The 24,330-nt window shown below is 35.8% G+C and overlaps 1 protein-coding gene across 1 annotated transcript in view; it reads left to right on the plus strand.

Annotated features, from left to right (window-relative positions):
• Positions 1-18,482, plus strand: part of IKZF2 (IKAROS family zinc finger 2) — a 168,075-nt gene extending 149,593 nt beyond the window's left edge. The window contains exons 6-8 of the mRNA XM_060152175.1: positions 3,268-3,405; positions 11,476-11,619; positions 17,574-18,482. Of these exons, the coding sequence (XP_060008158.1) occupies positions 3,268-3,405; positions 11,476-11,619; positions 17,574-18,298 (1,007 nt within the window). The 3' untranslated portion in view covers positions 18,299-18,482. The remainder of the gene's footprint in view (positions 1-3,267; positions 3,406-11,475; positions 11,620-17,573) is intronic.
• Positions 18,483-24,330: the final 5,848 nt, after the last annotated feature.

A 24,330-nucleotide genomic window follows, 5' to 3' on the forward strand; every position in this document is an offset into this window, starting at 1 on the left:
ATAGGGGCAAGGAATTAGGAACATTTTGGACTGATTAAAGTCTACCGGATTTAGCACTTCAGAGACTATCGATGACTTTTTAAAAATTTTTTTTTTTTAACCCTCAATATAGAACTTTATTAGGGGAAGGGCGATAGAAGGTCCCTGTGTTGAAGGTACTACATCATGGAGACCCGGAGCCTGGAGAAGATGGCACTGGGGAGTTAAGGGAGCTTTGAGGAGGGGTAGCAGAATGAAGGTGTTTCAGATAGTGAGACTGTGTAAATAATAACATTTGTAAAAAGAAAAGTAGCAAAAGACTGGTCCTTTTCTGTGAATATATATACATATGTTATACATATTAACTCATATAGTTGATACCTATTATACAGTTAAACTCATCATATATAGGGAGTAAATATAAACAATATTTTCATGACCTTGATTTTTAGGAAAAATAGATGTCCATTAAAATTATTGTGGTAATCATTTCATGATGTATGTAAGTCAAATCATTCTACTGTACCCTTTAAACTTATACAGTGCTTATGTCAATTATATCTCAATAAAACTGGAGGAAGAAAAAAAGAAATATCAAAGAACTGACAGGAAATGGTCTTGTAGGGATAGTAGAGCCATTGGATTTGGAAGGGACTGTTGATGATGCTTGAAAATAATTTTCCAAAGAGTAGCAAGGGCATGATCAAGAATTCGAAGGAGCTAAGAACTTGAGAGTAAATAGAAAGAGATGACGGCAGTTCCCGGAAACACTGTCTCTCCTCCACCCTCCCCCACATCCCCATTATCTGACGAACTTCTACTTTTTCTTCAGTTATCAGCCTAAATGTTCATACCTCAGGTAGACCTTTCTGTCCAACCTTCTCACACTAAATTGGGGTCCCCATGTTATACTAGCTTACCATTCTTTAGCTCTGTAGAATTTACAATTTGTAATGTATTGCTTGTATATTTGTTAAATGTCTGTCTTCCTCAACAGACTGTTGGTTGCCTGAGGATAGGCACCATGAGAATTTGCTCTGCACTTTACATTCCAGCCTTGTCCCAGTGTTGGTACCTAGTAGGCTTTCAATAAAGATGTATTAAATGAGACATGTAGAGGGTAAGGTGGAACACTTCCAGAGCAAATTTCTTGGACATAGAATAGTTATGAGATGTCAGAGTCCAGCATGTCACCCAGTATGTGGATTCCTGGAATAGAATACAGATGAAGATTGGGGGAAATTGAGGTTATACTTTTAGAGCAATTTACTCCAATATCTGTTATACTCACAGAGAACAAGGATGGGATGAAGAGAGGAAGAGTGACGTTTTAAACAAATAGATGACAAAATGGGAGAGGCTGAAGTAAAGCAGATGGGGTTGAATTCTAAAATGAGGGGAGTAGAAAGTATCCTGTCTTTTCTTCCTTATCTGGGGAGTTGGGAGTTTATAGAGCGTTGTGAGCCAAGGGAAGTGGACAAGAACTATATTTTAATTAAGTTAAAAAGGTGTCAATTGCTTAGAGAAATAAGGGGAAGAAGTATAGGAGGATATTATGTTCACAGTAAAACATAGGTATCACAGGACACAGTGCAACAGGACTTAAGAAGGGGAAGACAGAGATGATGGAACTAGTTTATAGTGGGCTGTTAACTACAATGTATATGCTTAACAAGTATTAGTTGCTTAATAGACTTGTTGAGAGAAAATTCATAAAAGGCTTTTTGTCATATATAGTCCCATATCTTGGAATGCAATTATATATAAATATATTTATACTATTTACATTAATATTTTTGACTAAAAGAATATTTTCTTGTATTTTTTTATGCTCTCACACAATGCTGTAAGAGTCTTCACAATATAAAAAGCTACCTAGTTTTTACTTCCCAAAAATTCTTGGTTCTGAAAAATAGAAGTTACTTTGCCTCGTATTTTTAGAAATGACTGATCCTGCCTTAGATAGCTTTTGTTTTTTAAGACGGTTTACAAAAAAATTGCGATTGTCAAATAACTGATTTGAATTTATATGCACCTCAAATACAATCTAAAGGTTTGTTTGGTTTTTTTAATCGATGTAGTGAAATCTTTATGCAGGTATGAATACCTTGTCTTGTTAAAGTATTTCAATTTCATTTATGACCATTATCCTAGCATGGGTTTGTAAGGGACCTGGAGTTGAGGATGCTATCTTTGACCATGAAAAAGAGTTGTCTATTTGTCCTCTAGGCAAAACAAAATGATTCCTAAGGGAGTCAAATGAGAGCAGCTGACCTGATTCACAATGTGCTTAACTGAGGGCTTTGGCAACAGACCACCTGATGCTTTATGGTTTTCTGTATCCGTTCAACACCAAGAATCAAAGTGCTCTGTGATACCCTTGTGAATAGTCTTACATTAAAACACACCTCTTTCCCTAAATGTGTTTTTTTTCTTCTTAATTTTTTAAAGTTTTTTTTTTTTAATGTGAGCATTGAAGTATTTTACCAGGTATAATGAGATGTGGCTATTAGAAAATAATTCATTTCCTGAATGTGAAATATGTAATTAAGTATCACTATCATTGTATAACTAAATATGTTAGGGCTTTGGTGATTATTGTTAATAATCCTGACTCAAAGCACCTAGTAGGTTAATAATTCTTGGTAATATAAGAACAGTGCTGACTGATGTAGGAGAGTAGGCTGATCTGCCGCAAAGTTTTGCATGTGTGAATAGTTCTTACCAAGGTGGAAAGAAAAGAGAAACTCTGCCTTTATCTGTGCTTTTTCTCATCACCTGAATTCTTTCTAGTCTTCTTGGTACCCATGAATAATCTTTTCATTAGACAATGACATTTCAAGTTGTTGGATTTTAGTTTCCTTCAGTAAAATTCTCTATTCTCAGCCCCCTCCCAATAAATAAAAATAATTCTCATCATGTATCTAGGACACTCCTGATTTGTCTTTTGAATGAGTCAGAGCTGAGAGAACTGTGTAAGAGTAAATGTTAGTGTTAAGAGTCAGATAATTTGAAGATCAATCATCAGCCTCTCATGATCTAGGGTACAGTCAGAGCATGATTTGATTCATTATTTCCCCTATCACCAAAGGTACGATCTGCCTTTTCTTGCTGTCTTTTAATCTTGGTAGAAGTTTATTATCTTTAATTGTCTCAACTGGAGTGTGGTGGAGAAAGAGATTTAAGTCTGAAAAGCATATAAATGCTTCCTCCAGACTATCAAAAGTTAGCTGGTAATTTTGCTTTGATGAGACTTGACAGCACACTAACCTTGAGTTCTCTTCACAGTGGGTAAACCTCACAAGTGCAACTACTGTGGACGAAGCTACAAGCAGCGCAGTTCACTGGAGGAGCACAAGGAACGCTGCCACAACTATCTCCAGAATGTCAGCATGGAGGCTGCCGGGCAGGTCATGAGTCACCATGGTGGGTAGCGATGGCATTCACCATTTTCATTCTCCCCTACTGTTTTGTCATTTGTTATGGTTTAAATAGTTCTCTCTACCCTTCAGCATGAAGGTAACATTATAGTCTATTTTAGAGCAATTTCAGGTCACACTCACTTTGTATGGGATTATCTTAAGTACTTTAAATGAGTTGAGCTTTGGGACACTTTGCAAACAAGCTATATTGAGTTTCTGTGATACACCCAAATTATTCCTGATAGCGTTTGTTTGAATTGCCATCATAATGGCGCCTGGCCTTGAATACACCAAAGTAAGGTACTCTTTACTCTTCTTTTACATTGGCTGCACCAAAGAGTTTGAGATGGCTTCGCATAAGTCTATAGGTTTTTCTAAAATAAGTAATTGTTCATTTGTGTATTTTCATTTCTCTTAGGTAAGTGATCAGTGATATAATTGAAAATGTCTCCAATCTGTCTTGTGATTTATCTTGGAAGTTACTGATTTAGCTTTCTACAAGTATGGGGAACAATCTAGACCAAAATTAGGTGCCAGTTCCCTCCACAAAAATAAAAACCCAAACAAAACATCCTGATCTCCTACAATAGTGGGTAGGAAAGCAGTCCCTAAGGTTTATCAATTAATAATTATCTATAACTAAAAAGTTAATGTTAGTAAATCATCCTTTTTAAGGAGAGTTATGAATTTTAATTCTTTAGATTTGGGGCATCTCTTTGGTCCTACTATATTTTTATACTGATTGATATTATTCATACAAATATATACAGAAATGTTAACTTACTGATACATTTATATCTTTCATTTAAAAAAGATTTGCCCAGTATTAAATAGTACAGTTGGGAAATCCTGTAGTACTTTTAAAATATAAATATTGGTTTTGTATTTATAGGCAGCTCAAGAATTATCTGTGAGGTTTTTGTTTGTTTTATATAGTATGTACTGTGGAACTATGTTTATTGGACAGCTAATGATTACTTGTTGTTGAACTGGGAATCTTTTATTTTGTTATTCTGAATAATTGAAGCATTTCTTTGTATTGAGGATAGGTTATATAATCTAAAGAATCAGATTTAATTCTATCATTGTTGTGAGTTGAGTCTATTTGTTTTTATATTATTATTATCAACCAACATTTTAAAAAACCCTGTCCATGTTTTAAGTCTTTGTAAATTTGGTACTGCAAGCTTGCATTGCTGGGGCCTATGACAGTAGTATAGGATCCAGAGCATCGAGGTTAAAATGGTGGACCTAGGAGTCCAACAACTCTGGTCCAGATATGTGATGTCTGAGTTTGTCACTCATAGGCTTGGTGTGAATTAAAAGTGATTGGATGTACAAAAAAAAAAAAAGTTCTTTTTACTATTTCAGGGCATTAAATATTAAGAAATAATAAATATTGCATCCCCTATAAAGTTATGTTACTTACCAGTGTTAACTTAGGCATTTGAGGTTTCATTTACTTACTGAGCACATTGTTTCTGTTCAAATTGCTGCTTTTAGAGGTGGCTTGAGGCAGGGTAGCTGATGGAGGCATGGGGCATGCCAGAGTTTTCCAAAGACACCGTATGGCACTACTACTAGTTTTTCTGTATAATATTCTCTCATTGCAATTTTGACATTTGACTGGATTATTAGTTTTATTAACTAATTTTTCCATTCACAGTTATTTATGAAACTGTGTTGCAAACACATGTGAATACGAAAAATAGAATCTCTCCTAAAAGACCTTATGTTGTTATAGTGAGGTAAGGCATACATAAATAATTATAGTCAACATGTAACTATCTGTTGAGAGATTAATCAGCTGTAGAATAAGTGGTGCCAAAAAGTTTCAACAGGTGTATTTTGGGGTAAAAAGACTTCTAAACAACTACAGCCTCAGCATCAACCCCCATTCCCCAGATCGCTTAGCCATTGACAGGTGAAGGTCTTTACAGATGGCTCTGAAACTGGAAGTGAGGAAAGTGGGAAAGACATTCAGGTACTGGGTAGAGCAGGGGACAAAGCCAAGATGGAGTGTGTGCGTGCACGGGAGGGGGCAGGTAGGTTTTGATATCATTTATAGACCCAAATATTTGTTCTTCAATAATGGATGGAGTTTTAACCACATAAGTTTATATTACTACTATTTCATGCTGTACTTTTTCTAGGTGTGGTGTTAATAATAAATTGAGATTATCCTTAATCTCTGCTTCCTTTTGTTAACATGCTTAATAGAGAATTGACCCTATGAGGTAGGAGTCGATAAATGCCATAAGAGAGACAATATGGATAAAATGCTACTACAGTTCATCATTAACCTTGTCTCACATACATGGCTTGGCATGTGACTCGTTTGTGACAGAGCCATAGTGAAATTCATATTTACACCTTCCCTCTCTTAGTATCCTGTTACATCGTATCTGTTATTCTGTCTTTTCTTTCAGAGTAGGTAGGGGGGTTGCCATTATTGTGGTCACCCATTAGCTCTTTGAAATTAATTACTATTCTTTCTTTTTCATATCTGACACTGTTATATTTCCTAGCCTTTCTTTCCCAAAACATGTTCCCACGTTGGCTCCTTCTAGTGAGGAAGCATCTGAAGTCAAAGAGACTTTCTTTCACTTCATTCAGGAAACATATATCGAGGGCTTGCTATGTGCCAAGCTCTATGGAATGTTCTGGGAATATAAAGATAAATGGATACAATTTTGTTCTTATATTTGTAGTCTGGTAGGAAATACATAAAAGATCAATAAAATGAAGCAAACGCTCTAATAAAGGCATATACACTTCCCCAGAAGCACAGATGCAGAAGTGACCTAACTGACTGGAGAAGTCAAGGAAAAGCTTCTTTTTTTGTTTGTTTGGGTTTTTTTGTTTGTTTTTGGAAAAGCTTCTTAAATGAAGTGTTTGATCCATACACGAGGATGAGAATAATTGCATAGATCTGATAGATTCACAGAAACACATTCCAGGGAGAGAAGTTTCCATAGGCTAAGACTTGGAGGTATAAAAGAACATTAACAAGTTTCTAGACGTAGAACATAGTTGGAGTTAAAGGGGTGGTAGGAAATGAGACTAAAACAGTAGGCTGTGATGCAACGATAGAGCTTTACATGCTAATCCAGTGTTTGAATTTCATTGGGGTAATCAAATTCCTGTCTTCTAAAGAACAGTGTCACCAATGTAGAATAAAGGATAGATGCCTGACTGGAGTGTGAGGAGAGACTAGGCCTGAGAATGCCAAGGAAAAGATGAAGAGAAGCAGCAGGAGAAAAGGATGAAACACTGGAGACATATTTACAAGTTAGAATCGAAAGTCCTCAAGTTTGATGGAAAAGGAGGAAATTGATGACTTGTAGTTTTGGAAATAAAGATAATGATGAATTGGGTTTTATGGCAGATTATCTTATTTGAAAGTTACTTTATGCTCATTTTTCAAGTCTTCTCAGCTTCAAGTAAAAGCTTTAAAAAGCAAAGTATGTAATTAGCTTTTCCTCCTTGCCTGAAGACAAAAATGAAAGTGTGACCCAGAAAGACAGCCAACTTTAAAGCAAGAATATATATTCTTATGTTTATGTTTTGAAGTATTTGGTAAAGGGAATTTCTTTATTGCAAGGATGGAGACAATTGGGAACCTATAAACTTCCTAGTAAGCTTGTTCAACCTATTTCCAATGGGTGACAACATTTCCTTCATTAAGATGTTTAGTGAACATCCATTGACTATTACATTTGTCTCACATGGTAAAGGGTACTAAAGACACAGAGTCAAATAAAATTCAGTCCCTACCTAAGGTCACTTACCAGCTATTGGAAGAAATAGACCAGTAAACCAACAGTTACAGCACTGAGTGATAAGCATCAGATGATAAGCACAGAGGACAGATATCTAAATCACAGTGGGTGTCCAAGAGGAATTTCTAGGGAAAATTTTTGAGTGGGGTTTTGAAAGGCAGAATAGCCAGCTGAATAAATGGAAAAGGGTGTTTCATGTGGAGAGAACAACAGCATGTGTGAAGAAATAGAAGTCTAAAAGAGCATGGTGGGTTAAGGACCTACCAGTACTTATGTATAACTAGAGCCCAGTTGGTAAAGGCAAGAGAAATTGGAAGGTGATAAGGCCTGAAAGAGAGGCAATGAACAGGGCATCAAAGATCTGTTGTGCTAAGCAAAGAATTTTGTACTTCACCCTAAAAAGTATTATTACATTTACATTTTATTGCTAGAAATGTGGGAGATAGATCAGAAGAGTCAAGATAGGGCCAAGTAGTCCATTGCAACAGTCTCCTGATTGGTTGAGTTGGACTTAGTAGCCGGCAATATGCAGAAGTTATTTGAGAGCAACTATAGATGTAGAATCTAAGACACATAGTACCTCTATGCGTATATATAAGGAGAGGTGATAGGGAGGAGGGGTAGAAGACTGGGTGAAAGGGAAGAAATCTAGGATTTGCCCAACATGTCTAACATGGATGACCAGGTAGATGGTAGTGTCATTCACTGAGATGGAAATTAGGAAAAGAAGAGAAAGCTTGGGGAGGGAAATAGAGATTTCAGTTTTTGAACACATTATCTTTTAGGCACCTGTGAGAGACAGCCAAGTGAAACTATCTAGAAGGAAGTTGAATATATAGATCTCGAGCTCTTGAGAGAAGTCTCAGTAGGCAATAAAGATGTGGGAGCCATCACTATATAGGTAGTAGTCTAAAGTAAGAGATTTTATAAGGTTATATGGGTACAACCTTATATAGAGCATAGAGTAAGACATCTAGAAGACCAAGAACACATTAGGAAGGGGAAGAAAAGAGCAATGAAGCTGAGTAAGACCAGAGGATGGGAAAATGGAAAGAGTGATTTCAAGTGTGGGCACTGCCCAATGTTGTCAAGAATATAATTTAGATAAAAGCTTCTTTTATGTCCTACAACATGGAGAAAATTTGTGACAAAATAGAAGACATCTGTTTTGTTTGCCTGTCATACATGTCATACATGCCCTCATCCTCCTACAGTTAACAAGACTTCTCTTTTCCTTTAGAGAGCTGTCCTCTCTAATCGGCTGAAGCCATGGCAGGACTGTCAGTCTAGGTGCCCTGCCCTCTTCTGGTGGGGGGTGGACATGTGACCTAATCTAGGTCCCTCAGACTGTGTCTTCTTGGAATTTGAAATTTGAGTGGATTGTTTGGTAAAATAGCTATGTTGGGAACACTTGTATGGTTCTATCTTTATGATTAATCAGTGTGGTGAGATAATGAAATAATGCAAGGATAAATATTTTTATCATGGTTATAACTTCAAAAATAAGGAAGATATTTGGTTATGAAGTTTGTTCTAAGAAGTGGAGTTTGCATATTGGTATTTTCTTAGCCTAGTTGAATGTCTCACAATGCGATTAATGCATTATTGAGTTAACTAGACAACTTGTTTTGTGTTTCAAGCAATGTATATCTAGAAGCACTTTGATGAGTTGCACCCAGACACATGAAAGCAAATAATTTAGATTAGTTATGTAATATATAAAATGTGTCAGATCTTTTCTCAGTGGAGACCTTAAAAATATTTCAAACTTGTTTATACAAAGTCAACACTCAAATAGTGGCTAAGAGCCCAGGCTCTGGAGTCACACCACCTGGGTTCTACTCGTATATTCCCTGTTAACTAGATATAAACACTGAGAAAATACTTCAGTAAAAAAAAATTGAAAAAAAAAAACGCATTGTAAATCAACTATGCTTCAATTTTTAAAAAAGCACGCTGAGAAAATTACATCTTTGGGTCTTTGTTTCCCCATCTGTATAAAAGAGATGGTAATTGTACCTATCTCAGTGGGTTGTTGAAAGCTTAAATAAATTATCAGATGGAAAGCCTTCAAACAGTACTTAGCACATAGGGTGAGTCTGTTGTTGTTATTATTATTGCTGATATGGTAGAAACAAGACTAATGTTTGATATGTAAAGGACTGTTGGTTGTGAAGTAGAAGTTAGATCAGAGCTCTGCCAAAGTCATTGTTTTCAGTTCATATGAGCTTCATTGAACTTGGGACAAATCACTTGAATTGAGGTGGAGGTGGTGTGGGACAGTTCCCACACCCAGGTTTCGTTTTGAGTGTTAAATGTGTGCAAATATGAAAATTCAAGGTGAGACTTAGAGCAAAACTGCCAAGTTTTAGACTATTCATTTCAAAACTAATTAGTATATTCAATTTGGGGGCAAACCCTGTTAACCAGTTTTGCTGTTTTTTAGCAAGATTGACAACAACAAACTTTTTTCTCTTTCCTTCTTTCGTTTCGGATCTTGGGTCATGACATATTTTCATCTTTGGTCCATTCATGGCCAGTTTTTCAGTTATATAGTTATTTTTTAATAATGTAGTAAGTGCCCGTGAATTCAACACCTAAAACAAAAGTTAAAATTTTGACAATAATCTGTATCTAATTGCATGGCCCCCCTCCACATCACCACTGCCATTCCATCCTCCTGGCCCCCCTTATTTGAATTCTGTGGTCATTCTTTCTTTGCTTTTCTTTTTAAGTTTTTTTTTTTTTTCTTATTTTACTTGTTGCTAAGAGAGGACATGATGTTGTGTGTAATATCTGGGGACATCTTTTTGCAGTTGTATATCATGAATTATACCTGTATAGAAAGTGACTTATGTGTTTCTTTGTTTCTAAGTCTCCTCTTGGAATTTTTTCCCAAATTAACATCCAGTAATTACAGAATCCCTTGCCATTAAAATAGAGATTGAAGATTGAATTTTTCTGGTCCATCCACCTGGCTATACTAGGTTAACCCAAAACTTAGGTTGAATATCGATGTCTTTAAACATGCTTGAATTACAAAAACATTTTCTGATGCCATTTTTCATTTCTTCAAAATCAGCAACCTGTATTGGTTATTAAATAGGTCACCTGAATTGTGCACTGGATTTTCTTAACTTTCATCTCTTGCTTTCTCACTCTTAGTGTCTGCCCTTATAAAGGATAATACATTGTGTTTCACACAGTGGGGCTATCCCTTTACAAAAGAAAGGAGCAGAATAAATCATTTTACAGTGCATGATGAACAAGTAAAGATATCCTAAGATATGAAACCTTTAGATTTCCAAACAGTGCTGACACAAGTACAATTGGAGAAAGCAACAGTAATCAAGAAATAATAAGTTATGGTCCTTCCTGTGAATATTGGTTTTAATCAACTGATCTGGTCTGTCTCTGATATTCCTCTATCTTTACTTAAATGTCCTTTGACAGTATTTTTATTCAAAAACAACTTTTATAAGTTCTGTGTCTACACCATAAATGTCAATATGTAATGTCAATATCTATGAATTAATATATTAGCCCACAGCAACTTAGACTGGAGAGTTTATGTCAAATGAATTAGAGCAGTAGTTTAGTAAGCAAATATGCCAGTTTAGAAATGGATTATGTTGTCCTGCTGAAGAGCTCTTTTTAAAATAAATTACAATCATAAAGCTGTCACCGTTTACTGTGCATGGACATGTTTAGAACTGGATCTCCTTCATGAAGACTGCTTTGTGCAGGTATGTAGCTACTGCCAATAGGGCTCACAGCTCACTCACCTCATCAAGTAGATGAGGTTACAGGAAAATACATGGGTGAAAAAAAACTGATTAAATATTATACTGCTCTTCTGTGTGTCTGTGTAAGGTTTCCTCCAAAACAAATTGACTTACTTAAATTGTTTTAGAAAAATAAACTCCAGAAGCCTTGAGAACAGTGCAGTCTTAAAGTAGTATTGATTTTAATCAATGCTAAAAACACTTTCAGAGGACTAAGATGAGACACAAGAAGAACATGTTGGCCACCAATAGTGGCAACAGTTTATGTCATTGATCTGAGAGAGACTCGGATAAAAACAAATCCTCTGTGTGTGTGTGTGTGTGAGTATACACACACTAGTGTTAAAAGTATACTTTAACACTAGAGGTTATTCTTTCTACTTAACTTTTATTCAAGCATACTAGCTTATGTTTGTATAACACATATTGAGATGGCAAGTCCAGCTTTGTATCTTTTTAAATGTTGAAGAAATTATCAGATTACATTTTTTGTATGGTTTTATATAGTACCTCCTATGGAAGATTGTAAGGAACAAGAGCCTATTATGGACAACAATATTTCTCTGGTGCCTTTTGAGAGACCTGCTGTCATAGAGAAGCTCACAGGGAATATGGGAAAACGTAAAAGCTCCACTCCACAAAAGTTTGTGGGTAAGCATTACAAAGGGTTTTATTTCTGTAAACATTGATTTTAATGAGCAAAGGCATGTTCCCATGTGCTAGAAATATATATTGGTGTATTTCAGTTCATGAAGTAAATGCCCATCTCTTTACTCCATTATGCCACTCCGTGTGTACCGCATTTACACACACACACACACACACACACACACACACACACACACACACACACACTACACATCCTTAGGCATATGGGCCTAAGAAAGAGAAATGAAGGAAAGAGTGATAGTAATCAATTACTTTCTCAAAATGAAATATTATATAAAGTGAAATAAAAAATAACAATACTTAAGGGAAATGATGTAGCCTACTAGCCAGTTTTGTAATCTTTTTAAATTTGCATTAGCGCCAGGTTTTTAAGCTGTTTCCTTTACACAATGTTAATGCTTTTAGTATTTAATCTAGAATGAAGAAGTCTTTTTTTTTAATTCTGCACTAAAATATATAATGCAGCAGCCTACATTCAAGATGTTTCATATTTGGATCTATAGTTCATATTTTGATCTTTGTTTTCATGTAGCCTACAGTTTTGAACTGAAAAGATTAAATGTGATGTGTTAGACTTTCCTTTTTCATTTCCAAGCCCTCAGATATTCTTTGATACAGTATACAGAATGATGCCAACTCTGAGTGTAAGTTGTAAAGTATCTCTGAGGATACAGAAACATCTAGTTTTTTTTAAAAAAAATGAATGAATAACAGATTCAATATAAAGAATTATCACTATATATGTAATATATATTCTTATAGACTTACATAGAGTAAAAATTAGAAGAGATAAAAATAAACAGATTCTCACATTCTAGTGTCAAAACGCATTATAGAACACCTTGTGAGGGTTGAGTAGTGACTGAGAGAAAATCTTTTCTTTGGTTATTTCAGGGAGGAAAGGGTGATACAATTGTCCTACTCCAATAAACACTTAGAGAAGATTTCTTTTCAATCTAAAATTAAAGAACTAACAAATCACCAAAATATCAGTTTAAGACAAGCTGGAGAGATTAACTGACAAAGTTCATTCAAGGAATGCTGAAGGGTAGCCCCAAGGATCATAGTTTATACTAGGTCAGTTTAAAACTAGCCTCTGAGAGTATACTCAGATCTGCCTTGGGCCCTAAGTTACTTTTATTTCTCTGTGTCTCTTTCTTCCTGTTTATAAATAACTTTTTAAAAATATCATTCATCTGTTTTTAAAATTAATTTGATGGATGTCCATTAAATGTCTATGTCTCAACTAGAGACTAGTATAGTTGGAAAAATATGAAATTTATTGCTATTCTATTTTCTGAATTTACTTAGTTCTGCTCTTTGTAATATTTTCATGTTTCCTTTGACTTAGAGATGCTACTCTCGATTTGATTAAATTCCTTAGAAAAGGGTAGATTTTTTTAAAGTACATTTTGATTCTAAAATAAGGACATTAGATTTTTATTAGAATTTGATGGTATTTTTTCTTTATTTGGATTCTATCCTAGTGGTAATACACAGTTGACCTTTGAACAACATAGGGGTTAGGGGCAGTGACCCTCATACAGTAGAAAATTTGCATATAATTTACAGTCGGCCCTCCTTATACACAGTTCCTCCATATCCACTATTCTGCATCCATGGATTCAACAGTATTTACTGGTGAAAAAGTCCTCCTACAAGTGGACCAGCGCAGTTCAAACCCATGTTGTTCAAGGGTCAACTGAATAACAAACAATTGCATAGTAACTGTTTTTATGATGTCTTTTGAAGTGAGAAATTTCATCATTCCACACTTATTGTAAATTTCTTTTTATCATGTCCCTCAGTTAAATATTGTTTTTTGATTTTATCAAGCCCTCCAGGCCAGTGATCCTTGAACTTTCTGTATATGTTTCCTCCTCTCTTTTCTTATTCAGTTTAGATTCTATGACTCTGTTGTCTTGTTGTCCTTCTACCCTTCTCCTAGTAAAACCCCACTCTCTAATGGAGCCAATTGAGCCTCTTTTCCACATCTACATAGCTGCTAATAATTTTAGAGAAAATTTGAGTAACTGATCTCAAATACCGGTTGTCCCATCCCTACTATATAGCAGCCTTCCTTTAATTCATCCCTGAATAGCTTTCTCTCCTACTCGCCACTTTGGGCATTTCGACCTTTCTCTACTCTCCCAACACATGGTATCTCACTTCTTGGTGATATTACATCTAGATTCATAGGAAATAAAATCAGTTGAAATGATTTCAGTATAATATCACTATTCCTGTAGGATCACGTGCATTCACATGAATACTTTCTTGCATTGATGAAGGAAGCATCCTTCTTTCTGATTAATTCCTCTTCTTGCGCTCTGGAATTCTCCTATCCCAGCCCCCAGATAACTTACACTATTATTTCCCCCCTTTCTTACATATATATATATATATATATATATATATATTTTATTTTATTTTATTTTATTTTATTTTTTTTTTGCGGTATGCGGTCCTCTCACTGTTGCGGCCTCTCCCGTTGCGGAGCACAGGCTCCAGATGCGCAGGCCCAGTGGCCATGGCTTACGGGCCCAGCTGCTCCGCGGCATGTGGGATCTTCCCAGACCGGGGCACGAACCCGTGTCCCCTGCATCAGCAGGCGGACTCTCAACCACTGCGCCACCAGGGAAGCCCTCTCACATATATTTTTAACCTCTCCCTTCTATTGACATTTTTCTTTTTGCATTCAATGTGATAAACTCTCATGATTAAAAAAAAAATCTAACCCCAAACCCAGGTCTCTTTCCAGCTGCCTACTTTCTCCTTCTCTTCAAGGATGTAGTGTTGAAAGAGTTCTCTATACTTGCTTTCTATAAGTTCTTTCTTTCTACTCATTCCCCAGTCTGTACAGCCTGATTTTCTTCCTTGTGCTCTGCTGAAATTATTCTCACTGAGATGTCCACTAGCTTCAGAGTGTCAAGTCCAGAGGAACCTTTTTAGACCATCTTAAACCTAGAGAGCATTTGCACTGCTGAATAGTTAGTTCCTTTGGAAACACTCTCTTTCCTTGGTTTCTATGACATTGATCTCTCTTGCATTTCTTCCAGCTTCTCTGACCACTCCTTCTCAGTCTTTTGTATGGATTTACCCCAACAGTTATGCAAATGGAACAACAGTAGTAATGGAGGCCTCAATTCATATGCCTAAATATTTTAATATTGTCAATCAGGCTTAAAAACTATTGTGTTCTAACCTCCTAATCTGGAAGACTAAGTTCAAATAAATATAGAATTCTCAGATTCCGTGGAGTTCCACATCAGACCTTGGAGGCATGAGCAGAGCCACCACTCCCTGACCTGCAGCCAGGCCCTTCTTTTAAACCCACTCCTGATTCTTTCCAGTAGCAAAAAGGGGTCTTATGTACCTATGTGTAGACTTTAGTCTGCACATCCAAGTTCTTTTCATATCGCACCCCAAACACAGCACACAAGAGTAGTGTGTTGACCGTTCTTCAAGCCTAAGAGTGTACATACCGGCAGCACAGTTGGTACTCAGGACAATGGACCCTATGAAGAGGACTGTGCGACACTTGGTGCAAGCTCCCAGCCATTTGGAGAAGGAATTCTGGGGTCCTGGGTACCCAGAATATGGTCTAGGGTGTAAGCTCCAGGTAAGCACATTCCCTTGTCCCTGTACATTCCTTATTCCATGAGCAGCACGGCCCAGGGCTCTCTAAGCATGGGGCTCAAATCCCACTTGCCCTAGTTTATGGGCAGGCATAAAAATCTTGATGTTCTTCCAGGTTCTATTTTTGACCTTCTCTTTTTCACACTTTACCTATGCCTGGGTGATATCATCTATTCCCATGGCTTCAGAAGTTACTTTCAATCAACTGATGACTCTCATATCTATATCTCAAGCCCAGATCTCTCTCCTGAGTTTGAGACTATATCTCAGTACTTATTAGACATGACTTATTACTCATAGTATTCCCCAATCTGAATTCACCATCTTTTCTATCCCATTGCTATCCATTAAGTTCCCCAGTCCAGAAACCTGGGCTCCATACTTAACCTCTTTTTCTCATTCTCTGTGTCTAGATAATCACCACGTTCTAGCAACATTTTCTAAAATTCTCTCCATTCCATCGAATTTTCTCCATTTCTACTGCCACTCTACTAGTTGAAGCCACCATGATCTCTACACCTCTACAGCAAGAACTTCCTAAACCATCTTGCTAAATAAATATCTAGTTAAGTCACTTCCCTGTTTAACCCTTTCAGTTCTTACTGCTCTCAGGATAAAATTCAAACTCCTTAATTGTTGAATGAGCCTTATATTACCTGATGCCAACTTTCTCATCTATTTCCGTTCGCAGCCATATGCAAAGTGTAAGTAATCCCTAGAATGTGTCATGCCCTCTAGCCTCTGAGCCTTCCTACCAGCTGCTCCAACCCCCACCATTCCTTTACTTGGCTAATATTTGTCATCACATTCTTCTCTCTAATGTCACTTTCTTCAAGAAGTTTTCTTTTACTATGAGTTATGTATTCCTCTTATTTGATCCCATACCACATATCACACTGTATTATAAATGATCCCTAAATTGTTGTCACTCCCTCTAAACTGTAAACTCTTTGAGAATATAGATTAGGTTTGTCTAGCTTAACTTTTAAACTCTTGACGTTGCAATATCTTAATTGTATGCTACAAGATAATTACTCATCATATTTTTTCTTCCATTTTCATTACTCTGACCATTACCTTCATCTCATTTAGGGGACATTTCTTCAAACCTGTAATAATACTAGCCACATGAAAGTATTTTTCCAGAATGCAGTTCTATGGATCAGCGTCACATGTTAGGCACCTACAACAGCATACTAAATGTTTCTAAGAACTTCACATATATTTTAAAGAAGGATTCATCTGTGAGATTTACCTATCAAAGTAACTAAGTATTAGTAGGAGAACCCATTGTTTTAGTGGCAGAAGTTTTCAAAGATAAAATATTCTGTCCAAAGCTGGCAATATTTGAAGGAGAAAAATTTAAACTACTATTTCATGCACCAGACTCTTTTATAGTTACTATTAGATATTATGTTGAAGTAAAATACTGAAGTAAAATTAAATTAGTTGAAGTAAATGTTAAAGGGAAAACTACAAATATCCTTCAGTCAAGAAAATGTATAGAAAACTAACAATGGGTATACATACATACCAGCACCATTGCACATGTGTCTAAATAAGAAAGGGTTGATGCAAGAATGAATAATTATCCATTTCAAGAAGCAAAACAATGAAACATAGTATTTTCCAAGTTTATAAGTAAGTGCTTTGGGAAATATTCTATTTTTATATAGCCCTAAATTTCATTCAGTTTATCAGACAATATCAGCTTTTAACAATATTTTAATTGTGGCATTTTAAAATTTTCCAGAATGACATGTATTGGATCTATAATCTTTCTCTAATATAGCACCTATATCAACCAAATTAAGCCTACACGATTGTGAGATAACAAGTGTTATAACCAGATCACTCTCGCTTTTATGATCTTTGAAGCTTGGTCACTGATGTTTAAAGTACGCAAAAACAAGTATAATCTCTGACTTACTTTCACCTGGTATTTCTTCTTTCTCCTATAGTGGCTGAGCTCTAGACAAGTGGACATTTTAATAGAGAATGAAAATAAGATAACACACAATGATAACTTTTAGGCTAGATGCATTTTCGTGGTGGCATTAGAACAAGTGCAAATGGCTTGTGAAATTTTTATTACTAATCCTTTTTGTAGGTGAAGAGTATTTGTGAGTCTCAGCAGAATTAAAGAGCTTAAATACTTGATCTAAAGAATAAGAGATACCATATTATGGAAAATGGAAGCGATGAGTTAACTTTGTACTTTTATATTTTTAGTCCAACCACTTATTTTGTTGTGTTCTTTTTTTTCTTTTTTACTTTTCTCCCCCTCTGTCTTTCAGGGGAAAAGCTCATGCGATTCAGCTACCCAGACATTCACTTTGATATGAACTTAACATATGAGAAGGAGGCTGAGCTGATGCAGTCTCATATGATGGACCAAGCCATCAACAATGCAATCACCTACCTTGGAGCTGAGGCCCTTCACCCTCTGATGCAGCACCCACCAAGCACAATCGCTGAGGTGGCCCCAGTTATAAGCTCAGCTTATTCTCAGGTCTATCATCCAAATAGGATAGAAAGACCCATTAGCAGGGAAACCTCCGATAGTCATGAAAACAACATGGATGGCCCTATCTCTCTCATCAGACCAAAGAGTCGACCCCAGGAAAGAGAGGCCTCTCCCAGCAATAGCTGCCTAGATTCTACTGACTCAGAAAGCAGCCATGATGACCACCAGTCCTACCAAGGAAACCCAGCCTTAAATCCCAAGAGGAAACAAAGCCCAGCTTACATGAAGGAGGATGTCAAGGCTTTGGATACCACCAAGGCTCCTAAGGGCTCGCTGAAGGACATCTACAAGGTCTTTAATGGAGAAGGAGAACAGATTAGGGCCTTCAAGTGTGAGCACTGTCGAGTCCTTTTCCTAGACCATGTCATGTACACCATTCACATGGGTTGCCATGGCTACCGGGACCCACTGGAATGCAACATCTGTGGCTACAGAAGCCAGGACCGTTATGAGTTTTCATCACACATTGTTCGAGGGGAGCACACATTCCACTAGGCCTTTTCATTCCAAAGGGGACCCCTATGAAGTAATGAACTGCACATGAAGAAATACTGCACTTACAATCCCACCTTCTTCAGATGTTGACATACCTTTTTTTTTTTTTAATATTATTACTGTCATTAATTCTTATTTTGTGGACGCAGTGTCATTTGCTCTGCCTAATTACAATAAGGAAGGAAGAAACAGAAGAGAGAAGGGATGGGATATTGTTTCTTGACAACTTGGCTTGTTTATTTTGTGGGAATTAAAGAGCAGTTCATTTCTGCCATGCATAGATGTTAAGGTATATCATGCTTTGAGAAAAAAATAATCACTTGATTCGTAAAGATTCACACCTAAGGATTCTAATTTGCCACTGATGTTCAGGATTATGACTGAAGGCAGGAAAGATTAGCGTTTTCTGGGTAGGACTTTCACAGTTTAAAATGGGATAAGTAATTTTACTGTTCAAAGAAGAATTTGTTTCAAAATGTAAACTTTTTTTTTTCCCTCTAGAGATCATGGAACACAAACACATTATTTTCAGTGATAACTCCTTGGATGAGTTGTTGTTGTGGGTTCTATGTTTACTTCCCCTATGGAATTTATAATACGGTCTGTTGTACACTGTACCATATAGCAAAATTTTTAAACTACAGGTAGTTAAGGACAGCTACAAATACATGTGAGGTCCTAGGATCTTATTTTTCTAAACTTAAGCACTGTTTTTCCATAGTTTTGATGACTGGCATTTTATAGACACCCTGGCAGCCTTACTTTTAACACCTTTAATGAATAGTATTTTTATCTAGTTTTCAGAATAACATGGTCTAAGAGCGGCTAAGAGGCAGTCAGTAGTTTCCAGAAGGGACCTCTGCTTTTCTTAAATTTGCTTGGGAAGTTTTCTTTTAAAGTTGTAATGTGATGGCAGCATAGTATATGTATCTGTTTCTAAAAGTATGCTTACGATTGTCACTTTATCAGCATTTAATCAGTGTTAACCAGTCAGCAGAAAAATATAATTAGACTAACAGTAGGGGGGGAAAATCCACTCAGAAATCCCTTTTCTGGTATTTCTCTTTTCACTGGTTTTTCTCAAGCTGTGACCACCCAGTGTTTTGTCCATAGTCTGTTTGTCTTTTACCCTTATAGTGGAAGGTCTATAAAAATCTTGCCATAGGCTATTTCTTTCAAAATCTCCTCAGAGCAATTGCTAATTTGACCTGAATGTGGTAACTTGAACCCCATAAGATTACGGAACTAGGGCTATTTATTCTAGTATTTCTTCAATAATAATATTTACCACTTTTTGGTACAAGGAAAAGGGAACGTCTTTGTAACCGGTACATTAACTATAGATAAGACAGAAAAGCAAAACTTATTTTTACCTTTCTTGGAGTCCAGAATGTGACTGAACCTCCAAGCTTAAGTGTCCACGTCCACATTTTTCTGTCTCAAAATCATGCAACTATTTATAAGTTCTTGTCAGAAATGAATCTCAATCCCTTACTGCAGAATTTTTCTTCTTTCAATTCATACATACGTTGCCATATTTCATGTACAGATTTTAATTTCTTTTATATGGGTGCTCCTCTGCTTTTTCTTTGCAGTCTAACAGCACTAGAGGGGAGGAACTGAATGAAACTGATTAAATTCATCTTGGGGGACACCCTTGGAGGGGGAACTTACTGTTTGTGTTTACGGAGGACAGGCCTGACCATGACTGGATTATCTGATAACCATTTCTGAATACTAACATTACATTAAGCTGATAACCGCTGTAAAAAAAAAAAAGTCATTACATGGGATGCTGAAACTGTGTTTCCTAATGATGCAAGAATGATGTGAGAATTAGCAAGACTAGAGAACTGTGGACAGATAGGCAGATCTGGCCCCAGTACTGTTCTTCACTCATTTTCTAGTTTACCATCTGCTTATGTAAGCAGCTTCTAAGCACTGACACAGCTAGAGCTAGGCAAAAATGGTTACAACGCAACTCTCTTTTACTAGCCCTCTGTGGTAATTATTTCTGGAGAAATGTCTAAATTGTTCCTTTAACTCTGAGAGAAGGCACCAAAACAGAAATGCAAACTGTTTTAAAGAGAACGTCCACTGTCACTTTTCCTGCATGCTTTGGTACATTACTGCATCGTGAACATACAGTGTGTTCAAAGGTGAAGCATGTCTTTGAGACTTCCTCACCCACCTGCCCCAACCCCTCATAAATAATTGGAATTTAATTTTTTTTTCCTTTTAGAGGAAGGGAAATAATTTAAGGCTAGTGATTTTGTGTTTTACTACAATTCAAGGAAATATTTGGATGGCAGTCAGTATGTTCATAACTTTGACTATGTGTGAGTTTCTGCTGGCATCATCTATGAATTTTTTTCCTGGTTACTATTTTTTATTTTCAGTGTATGAACAATCATGTACCTACCTGCCCTGGGATGAAACTGAATTTAGGTGGACCTACAGAGTTCCATAGTACCCCCATGAGGACAGTACTAATGCACTCTCCTTTTCTGATTTCATCTTTCTGAGAATCTTTTTTATTGAAGGGACTTAATACTTTTGAGAGTGTATTTGCTACAAGTGTGTACTTGTACTTTCTTAGCTTTATATAAGGAACAAAAAGAGGTAAAGATGGCTCAGGGTATGGCAGGGACAAATAAGGACAAGATCAATTCGAATGTGTAGGTTAGACAGAATTTTTGTGGACACAGTGCTTCTGGGAAACCCTGGATGGCTATATTTGCATGCTTCTTCATGAAAGGAAATATGCAAGGTGGTAGCACCTAAAAATAGATATAAGAGTCAGACACCAAATAAATCAAGTTTTACATAACAGTTATATGCCCAGTTTATTTAGGTGAGATTTCACATTACAGATTATTTGAGGGGCATGAAAATAGGTTAGCTTCTGTATTTTCCAGTTTGGCAAAAATTCATCACATTGCTTTGCCCTAATTTTGCCCAGAATTTTATCTCCAGCTCCTGTTAGAGAAATGTGTTACCTCTCTCTGATAGTGGTCAATCACTTTTAAAAAGCCATTCTAATCTGGCTTGTTAAAATAGTGAAAGTGACCAGTAAGCAAACTGGAAGAGATTTTGAGTTGTTGAAACGTGCCATTGAGAATTTTCTGGAGGGACAAAATGGGAGAACGAGAGACTAGGATTCAGATTTGGCTAAAAGTAGGGATTGTCTCTCCTACATACATACAAGCAGCTATATACATGCATCATAGTACACATACACACACATTCTTTTAAAGAAAATTCATGAAAAAAAGCACAGTGATCAGATGTGTTGCAAGAGCCTATAGAGAGTTAAAATTATAGTTAATACCTGAGCAACTTAGTAGGTTTACTTTACCAGATTGTACTGAGAAATATTAAAGTTACTAGTGTGTCTTTAAGACTAGTTGCAACTATTCAACTCAAACCGTGAGGCTTTACTGTGTACTTACAGAACAAATCAAAACAAATCAAATCAAAAAAAAAAAAGGCTTTAAGTTGATTTGATATAACCTCCAAAGTGAAAGAAACACAAATTACTTTTGAATAGGAAGATACAGAAAAGAAAAATTTTCAACTTTTACTTGTTGACAAATGGAGAAAGACAAGAATGTTTTAGTGAGCTTGGTATTGTTTTGATTTATGGTTTTTGTGTCTGAGTTGTAGACCTCACAGAACCATGAAGTTTTATGATATTTTATAAATGTTTGACAAAACTTACATCAGTGAAGACATTTAGATGAAAATGATGTTTTACTTACTTCCCAAATGTTATCTTTAAAGTGATTCCTTATGGTGGAAAAAGAACAGAAAAGGCTGCAAAAATACAAATAAAAAACTATATGCTCCTGGTTTCAAGACAGAACTTAGATTATAGGAGGTACTGGATACATTATTTTTTAACTTTGAACTGTTCATTTTACAAAAAGGGATAAGTTACATTTGTGGTCATCTTTAGTTATATTTTATATATATTTTAGTAAGTACTATCTGTGTGAAAATTATTCTAAAACAGAAAATTCCCCAAATGCAAAAGTAAAGAAGAATGGGGGGGGTGAAATTAAAGTCTGTATATATGAAAGTTATCTTAGAAATGTTTTTAAACCTCCAGTTTCTGCAAAATAATTAAAATATACAGTAACTGGTCTTAAGATCCTGAATTTAATGTATTAAATACTTATAAAATTTATTTATATTGGTGCCTTTTTAAAATGCATTGAGAGAGTGTTGGTTAGCCGTTGTAGCTCTACCACACTTTTATTATGTATTTTTAAAAATCACTTAAAATTGATTACTATATAATTCTTCTTTGCGTTCCTAGGTCAAAACTGTTAGAGGAATTTCCAATACAGAGACTTTCAGCTTATCTGCTTAAAGTAAAAGGAAACTTTGAAACCAGATGTTAATATCTTTTTAGTTTGATAATATTTCTGAATACCATTACAAGATTATGCAGGTAAAATATGAGGTAGAGGGAAATTGTAGCTGTGAATTGCATTGTGGTATGTGTTTTTGTTTTGTTTTTAAGGAAGAAAAGTTCTAATATCATACAAGGCTTTATTAGTGGAGTTTTTGGTCAATAAAATATAGTATTGTTTTGGAATTTCACCTGTAGACTAGTGTTCTGCTAGTCTTAGAACTTCTGTCTTCTAACCTGTTAATGTTTTGTGGAATGATGTAGAGAAGCAGGTAATTAATTCTCCTTGAACAAAACAAAACTGAACAGTCATATCACATTGCTGTTCTCCAAAGCATAATCTCAAATGGTTTCCTACCGTGGTTGTGTATTACTTGCAATGGATGTGTTAAAATATGACAGCTTTTTTAAAAATGAGCTGCTTGTTATTCAAAGCAAATGTCATATGACCAAGAAGCTGTGATAATCTAGTGTTTCTTTTTATCATAGTGTATTGCTAGGCCAAATAATGACATCTTGAATATTTTTACATTTATTGCAGAAACCTAAAATTTTGGAATTTCCATAAGGTTTTTATGTAACATTGTATTTTTAGCCTTTCAGTTTTCTCTTGCTGTACTGTAAGTTTGTGGATATTTTTCACACACACTCTTAGAAATAAGTTCCTAATTCTGTTTATGGGGTTTTTCTCCCGTAACATGGCATTTGTATATTTTCTGTATAAATTTGTTGTGAATTAATCTTTATCCCATACAGAGAGTGGTACATGAATGACTAGTTTTCTAAGATGTCCTTTTTATTGTGAATAAAGTATAAAATTTAGAGGCCCTCTGCTAAGCCACATAAAGTACAGCATAAAACTTCATATAGGTACAGATAAGCCAGTTTGCAGTTAATCGGGCCCTTCAAATTACCTCAAGTGACACACAGTAAGGAAAGCTTCTTGAACGGGTGGAGGTCACTGAATCCCCAACTATGCACTTATCAGGATTCTACTTAATTTACTGGAAATGGATTTTTTTTTTTTAATGAATACACTGTAACAAGGGAAAGACTCTGGGTTTTGTTTTTTGTTGTTTTATTCTTCTGTGTTTGTTTTTTTTTTTAAGTAGTTCAATTTCTGAAACTGTGATAAAACATTTTGACTGTCAAGCACGCTCAGATTTTAACATAAATCACTTCCCCTTCTATGTAGTGAAGTTCTTTGTGATCTCTTAAATTTTGTCTACTCTCCCCACCTCTTTTCTTTTCTCTGTCCACGTTCCCTCCATCATTGTCTCTGGACATCTCTGCCTCTCTCTCCCTCTACTAGTTTGAGGATTAGGTCAACTCTTATTTCCAATTCACAGGTCTCTTAAGTCTTAATTTTTTGTGTATGATTTTTGTTGGCTGTATAATCTGCTGACATATTTTTTATACTCAAGTGTAGTTTTATAATTTTTTTAAAAAGGTAGTTGGATTAAAACTAGTAAGGTATATAACCCTTGTGTTACTTTCACTTTCAAATATTGGGTATCTAAAATATGACTTCAGAGATTATGTAATCATAATAACATGATATGTTTGCCTTCCTTTTTTGCTGGATTTTGTGTTCTGATTCGCTTTTCTTCCTAAA

This window comes from Lagenorhynchus albirostris, chromosome 6, assembly GCF_949774975.1.
Source record: "Lagenorhynchus albirostris chromosome 6, mLagAlb1.1, whole genome shotgun sequence".
NCBI classification, from domain to species: domain Eukaryota; kingdom Metazoa; phylum Chordata; class Mammalia; order Artiodactyla; family Delphinidae; genus Lagenorhynchus; species Lagenorhynchus albirostris.